This window comes from Cyprinodon variegatus, unplaced genomic scaffold (assembly GCF_000732505.1).
Source record: "Cyprinodon variegatus isolate N-32 unplaced genomic scaffold, C_variegatus-1.0 Scaffold5, whole genome shotgun sequence".
Classification (NCBI taxonomy): domain Eukaryota; kingdom Metazoa; phylum Chordata; class Actinopteri; order Cyprinodontiformes; family Cyprinodontidae; genus Cyprinodon; species Cyprinodon variegatus.
The window spans coordinates 17,712-25,011 of NW_015150458.1; the positions used below are offsets into that span (position 1 = coordinate 17,712).

General features: G+C 39.8%; 1 protein-coding gene across 1 annotated transcript in view; it reads left to right on the top strand.

The window, feature by feature from the left end:
* Window positions 1-7,300, top strand: part of LOC107084265 (copine-8-like) — an 86,128-nt gene that overhangs the window by 17,401 nt on the left and 61,427 nt on the right. Inside the window, exon 2 of the mRNA XM_015374022.1 lies at window positions 599-639. Within this exon, the coding sequence (XP_015229508.1) occupies window positions 599-639 (41 nt within the window). The remainder of the gene's footprint in view (window positions 1-598; window positions 640-7,300) is intronic.

Below are 7,300 nucleotides of genomic sequence, written 5' to 3' on the forward strand. Positions count from 1 at the left end.
TTGTATCTGAGGTAGTCATGGAATCTGAACCGGGTTTAGACTGCTTTGATCCAGTTGAACTTTCTGAATTAGCAAAATTATTGTGAAATACGTCACCAAACTGACAATGGACGAAAACAGTCTTACTCGTCATTAAAGATTAAGTATTTATCTTTCACATCTAAAAATACATTAATAGATTTTCAAAATATGTTGGTTTTAAAATTTTATTTGTTTTTTTAAAGTCTTAATCAAGGTCTTTGGGTGAGTGGGGCGGCACCCTATCCCCCTCTACTGGCCTGACGCCACTGGAGGGGACCATCAACCTTGTTTTCTCCCGATTTCGACAAAATGAAACTGGTTCCCCCAGCACTAAGAAAGCCAATCATCTTCATACTAAGACTTTAAAACTAAGCAAAAATAAATTCTAGAAGGTTTTAACAAAGAATGATTTCTGAAAATATTTGCAACAACATTTTTATTTACACAAAGTGATTTTCAATTAATCAAATTGTGAACATGCACAGCTGAAGATGACAAAAACAGTTCATAAATGATTTTTATGAACATAAAACCTGCTCAAACTCTTAATCTTGCTTGCCCTTTTTGTTTTTTGCAGAAACCTGTTGGACATGGACACCTTTTCCAAATCAGATCCAGGTAACCTTTCACCTGTTATTCTCAATGTTCCAAGCCAAAAAACAAGTGTTTTAACCAAAAATGAAAGTAAGAAAGTATATTCAACCTTCAGCATGGAAGCATAAACACCTCACTTTATTTCAGTGTTAAATTCTGTTTAAAGTAACGGATTATAATTAAAAATGTCTCCGGACCTTTACTGGTTGATGATTTTCTTTATTCGGACTGCACTGATTTTTAATTAGTGACCCCTGCTGTACACCATGGAGTCCCAAAGTTGTGGGCATGATCCCTTTGGGGATTGCCGATCACCTAGTAGGGCGCTTTGAGATCAGACTACAGAGACAAAACAATAAAAAATAAAACACTGACACATTTTTATCTGTTTAAAGGTATAAAATTATCACCTAGAAACTTACAAAATTAAATACAATGGTTTTTGCTGCTGTTTCTTTTTTTTTTTTTTGCTTTTACACCTAATTTGTTTTAGAAATATTTGTATTTCAACCAATACTGTGTTTAATGTGTTTATTCTGGTTCTAATGGACTGATTGCCCGGTATCAATAGGGAAATAAATAAGATTTATTTCCTAGATAGATCACTGAAGATAGAACAGATTTTCTTGAAGTCCTTGCGAAGGATCCAAAAATATAAAATATATCAAAGCTGTATAAATAAATTATTAGTGGTCTTGCATACTATCCACACTAAATGTGTGAAGAGGTTGGTCTTTATCTTTAAACATGAAGAAAACTCTTTGATCGCTGCAGAGACACACATCTGTCCCTTTTGAAAATAGCAGTTATCTATTGGTCATTAACTACTGTTTTTTGTTGTGAGTTTAGGGTTAATATTCTAAAACTTAAAATGTGTAACTATTTTATTTGCCTGAATATAAGACGTTTTTTTTTCCATTTAAACCAGTGAAAATTTGTGGTCGTCATATTATCGGGGTCTAACCAATCACGCAGGCTGACAGTTGTCTAGGGTGGCTACATGAACCCAAGGCTCAAGGCTGCGTCCTGAGCCCCCTGCTGTTCCGTCTGATGGCAATGCTTTCTCTCCTGTTGTTTTTACTTAGAAGGTTTGTCTGACTGAAGGTGCCTGCCATTATATTTCTTGTTGGTTTATATGCAGGGGTTTTCAGACCTGATGAGCTGAGAAGGGGGGGGGTTCTCCCTTTTCATTTTTCTTTTTTGTTGGAAATAAAAAAAAGGGGGGGGGGGTTTGACTGACTAATTTTGGAATGTTTGCTTTGGTGCAATGCTTTGTCAGGGACTTTGCCAGCCCCTGGACTGGCAGACTGGGAGGTGGTTCCCCTGCATGAGAAGGAGACTGAAGGGTGTGTTCCAAGTATAGGGGATCAAACGGCTTAGCTTCCCCGACAGGGTCTATGCCAGGGTGCTGGAGAGTCTGGCTGATGGTCAAACTTATGCTTTCGTAGGAACAGTGTGGTTCTTGTCCCATAACACTCGACCTGCTCTACACCCTCTGCAGGGTGCTTGGGAGTTTGCCTAACTGGTCCACATGTGTTTTATGAAGCCGGAGAAGACATTAAGCTGGGCATACATTGTATGATTCTTTGCCCTTTTGGGATGATTTTCCAGAGGAGTAGGATTTTTTGAGACAAGTAGGCTTCCCCCTGGAAGCATCCCTTGGGAGGTGTTCTGTGCATGGAGGAGGCCAAGGGGAAACTGTGGAGGAACTATGTCTCCTTAGCTCCCCCCAGCTGAGCTGGAGGAGGCATCTGGAGAGAGAAGCCTGGGAGTCTCTTCTGAGTAAAGGGAATTTATTGTTCCTTATTTGGAGTCTGTGAAGATCAGACACTAAATGTGTTTACGGCCTTGAATATATACAAAATATTTACACCTTTTAAATTTACCCTATTTTTTCAACTAGAAACCTAGTCTCAATATATTTATAGATTTGTGTTTCTACTCATACTGTTCATGGTCAAGTTTGCGAACTTCAAGTCTTTTACGTACCTGGAATTTGTTAAATAACATTCATATTATTTTAATTTCTGCTCTTATTTGTTAGGACATAAGCTGCATCTTTTAAACTGTTACTCCATAAACCTAAAGCCAGCATGCATGAACTTTCACAGAGCACCTTTTGGTGGCTTCAAAGGTACAATTAATCTGAGTAAGGCTGTCTCCAGGGTCAGCGGCACAGAATTTTAATTAAGCAGCTTTATAATAAAGGATTACTAATCACTGTAGCCTGACAGACACTTAATGATTGTTGGCCTCACAGAATAGAAAACCTTCTGAGGCAGTGGATGGCGAACAATCAACCTTTGCAAAGAGCTATTTGAAGAAAGAAAGAACAATGAAAGACAAAGAAAGGCCCAAATAAAAAAGATGTAGCTGTCAGGACAAGGTGTTTGCTTTATTGTTTGTTCATTTTACTGTCAGAGAACTTATCCTTTGCTTCATTTGTGACCAAATATCTTGTGCAAACATAACTGCTACCTGCTCACAATGTACGTCTAAAAACCATATGGGACTCAGCTTGTAATAGCTTCAACAGCAGGATTTGGTCACCCACACCTAAACAGGGCTGACATGTTTGATTTTCTCTCAAACCTTTCAATTCCTGATCGAGAGGTGGTCATAATAAGCTAATAATCGCTTGTTACCCCGTGTACTACACGACACAGGACGTATTTTCTCCCGACCTTACGATTCCTGATGGGGAGGTGGTCGTTAGAGGCTGATTGCCCCTCGTTACCCCCAGTACAGCTACACAACGAACAATCAGAATGAAAGTCGGCCTGATCGAAAAATTAATGTCATCATCTATCTCCAACCAATTCAGGGTTTGATGACAGTAAACTCCTCAGCAGGCAGAGCTTCCTGTTAAAAGAATAAATAAACCTGAAATAGAAAACGGCCCAAACATTCGAATGAATCCACCCCTGGATGAGGGAGAGAACTAATCCAATGGAAAGTTCTAGAGTAATGTAGTGGAAGATCATCATCAACTCATAAGATAAAATGTCCTCAGTGGTAAAACACATTTGTTGCCTTTTTGTTTTATTATTTTTCGTCTTTAACTGTGACACGTTTCCAGGTTTCCCTCCAAACTACATTAAAATATATAGTTTCTTTTTATTAACAGCAATGTGACTATGAAATAAAAACAAAACTGAATAAAACCAAGCTCTAACATCATGTCAACTTTTTATTTATTCCACTATCTTTTTGACCTCATTGCTGGGCTTTAAAAAGAAGTAAAATCCTAATCTTATTCATTATATTTGATCTATTAATGCTTAATATGCCGGTGAATCAGTTTCCGATGCACGGACAGTTTGTTGCTGGATGGATCCACAACTTCAAACAGTTTCTCTCAGCTGGAGGGGGTGGGGGGGGGCTGACCCCTCAGTCTTTCATGTCCCTGGGTGGAGCAGACTGAGGACTCCAGCTACCGGCGGACAGGGGGGATATATTTTCAGTTAAGCTCACTGCGTTTACAGCCACTAACAGAGGAATTAACCTGATAGTTTTCCTCTTATTCCGTAGATTCATATTCCACTCTGTCAATATTATATATTACAAAGACCACAGACATTATTCTAACCAATTCATAAATTGTTAAAAAAGCAAAAATACCTATTATCCAAATAGTCAATTATTCTTAAAGTTTTTTAATGAAATATACTTTGAATATTCTGTTCATATTTTTTTACTCGCTATATTTTAATTTCTGTCTGCTCTAATTTTCCAGCTTTCATAAAACAAAACATTATTTACCATTTGTGTACTTCAGTGTCATCATTGTTTAAGCTTCTGACTCATATGCAGACAAAGTCCCTAAAGAAGACGAATCTGAAAAGAAGTTTTTTTTTTTGGGGCAAATAATATGAAATGTATTATGATGCCGATGATCTATGTTCCGGGTTGGAATGACTTTGTGGGCACTTTGTAGTTTGGAGGAGACGACTCTAACAGTATATGTGCTTCATTAAGTTCATGTAACCATGTTTCTGTTAAAAACATAACATCAGCATTCTTGTCAATAATAAAGTCATTAATTAAAAGGGATTTTCCTGACAGAGATCTAATGTTTAATAAAGCCAGTTTATATGACTTAGTGGTTGATGTTGTCTCTTTAGCATTCTGCATCTGACAGTTTATGACTCTTAAGTGTCTGTTCCTGGAACACACAGGACACCAGCCAACTCCCCATTTCCTCAAACCTTGCAGATCCTCAGATTTATTTTTTGGGTGATGATTGTCAGCAAGTGATGTTTAACTATCTGTTTTTTTTTCTTTGCAATATACAGTAAGAAAAAAATAGCTTAAATTACACAGCTGCTGACAAAAGACAAAATAGACCAGTAACATCAACATTTTTGCTTCCCAAGCTGAAGTGGCTGCAAAGGTGCATTTACAGTGAACACCAACACACCAATGGATTTATTTATTATATCATTTAAAAAGGTGTATTCAGGAGCCAGCTAGCAAAGTACATATTTTGAGCTATGCAAATTGTGCAAATTAGGCAATGAAACCAAAGCGTAGTAGCAATTTGGTAAGGTCGTCTCAAATGGATGATGGTCTCTGTTTCTAGAAAGCAATACCAAAAAAGCAATAGAGGCAGACATAAGAGGGCCAGAACAGGCCGGGCACGATTTACTGTCTGATCCGACAGAGGATAGGATTGTATGAAGTCCTGGAGCTCAATGAAAATGTTTGGAAGTGGTCAGAAACGGCGCTCACGGAGCTCCGACCCAGTTAGACCCCTGCTCTACTTTTGTCAGACCTACATAGTAATTTGGCAGCAATGTCAGGAGTCAGACTGGAGGAGGGTAAAAGCCATCTGCTTTGGGGAAAATACAGAGTAAAATATGTGAATCAAAAACGAACCAGCCACATGGAGGTAATGTGTATAAGAAGCTGGGCAGACTGAGGAATGCAGACAATAAAATGTTTAAAATCATTTTTACCCATTGATAAAGAGAAAGTGAAAAAGTGATACAGCCACACATTAACTTAGACCATCCTGGTTGTTTAATTCAGCTTGATTTAATTCAGGTTATTTCTATAGCACCAAATCACATCCTGCCATCTCAGGTCACTTTACAGAGACAGGAGGCCTCTTCCCTCCCACTGAAAAGGAAAGCAGTCGTTGGTATGGCAACGCAGGGACGCCACATGTGCATGGCTGTAGCCCTGTGGTGCATGGTGACATAAAATCAAACATTCGCCCCTCTCTTTAAACAAATGTATACGGTCAAACCCCTTGCTCACACTGGCTCCGGTGCGGTTACAGAGCCGACGGAGACCGCAACTCCCGCACACCCCCTCTCACACCGCCCTTTTGACTACGGTGCGGTGCGGCTCTGCGGCTCCGGCAATAGGTCCGGAGATTTAACTCGCGAGAACAGAAGTTCACTTGAGTTCACGTAACTTCACGCGATAACACGGCCCAAATAAGGAAGTGTCGAGTAAAGAAAGATCGCATTTGGATATATCATGCGTGTCAGCACACTTCTCCGCATTTTTTGGCGACTTTTTGACTTTCTACTATGAGTAAGTATGATATAGTAAAGTAAAAGTAATACGTTTGTGCTTTTGAAAGTACTATATGGGTTGTACAGAGGGAAGGCGGAGAGAAAGGACAGACAATACATGCAAACGAACGTGTTTTATTTAGAAAAAAACAGGAAGTCTTTTATTCTCATTGGAAAACTTCCTGTTTGTGCCGTGATATTTGCGAGAGCTTGTTGCGGAGGGCTCCGGCATGCCTCAAGGATAGCTTTCTTGCTGAATTTTTTGCAGCGCCGGAGTGTCTCGGTAACCGCAGCCGGTGACAGAGGTTTACGTCTTTTTAATGACTTGGAATCACTGCGGAATCACTCCATTGGGGAATATTTGACCTTTTTTTCTTATACCTAACATGTGATTTTCTGTCAGCGGATGAATTGCAGCAAACCAGCGGAACTTACATTTGGTAGAACGTGTTTCCTTTACCATTAGGTCATGGTTACAACCGCTGCCAAATTCCAGTGAGCCTGCACTGAGGAAGACTCTCTTTTTAAGTGCTAAACGGTCCACTCGCCCTACCCACTATAACCTTGTTTACATTAGCCTTTTGAAATTGTGCTGGGAGGCGTCAGAGCATGGTAATCCAGATGACTGTTGAGTTTAAATGGAACGCAACTGAACTGGACCATACCAGAGAGAACCAAACCACGCAAAATCTAGTTCTAGTTCATCAGTAGGGCTCAGCGTGGTTCATCTCTGGCTCAGTTCTCTGATAACAAAGAGCACATGAGCATCCTGTGTCATCTCCTACTTACAGTCAGCTGACTCATTTCGCAGGTTTTCCGGCGTGTCCGGCTTTGTAGATCTCTTCACAACACGAACCTCTTCTCAGTTTATTAACAATAAATGGCATCAAAAGAGCGCAGTGCGACCTGGGATGATGCCGTATTAAAATTTGGGTGGAGGACTCTATCCAGGCACATAAGTTCCTGAATGCTATGTGCGACGCCATTTTTCTTTGCGCAATTCCTGCCTTGAGAGCTGTAGCATCGTGGACCACCGATAGGAGGCAAGGAACTGTGCTAACATGATGTGTAAAATGGTCGTAAGAACAAAGCTTAGTTCAGTTAACTGATCCAAACTTCTTCCACACTCGGCACAGATCGGTTACAGAGCAATAGTGGAA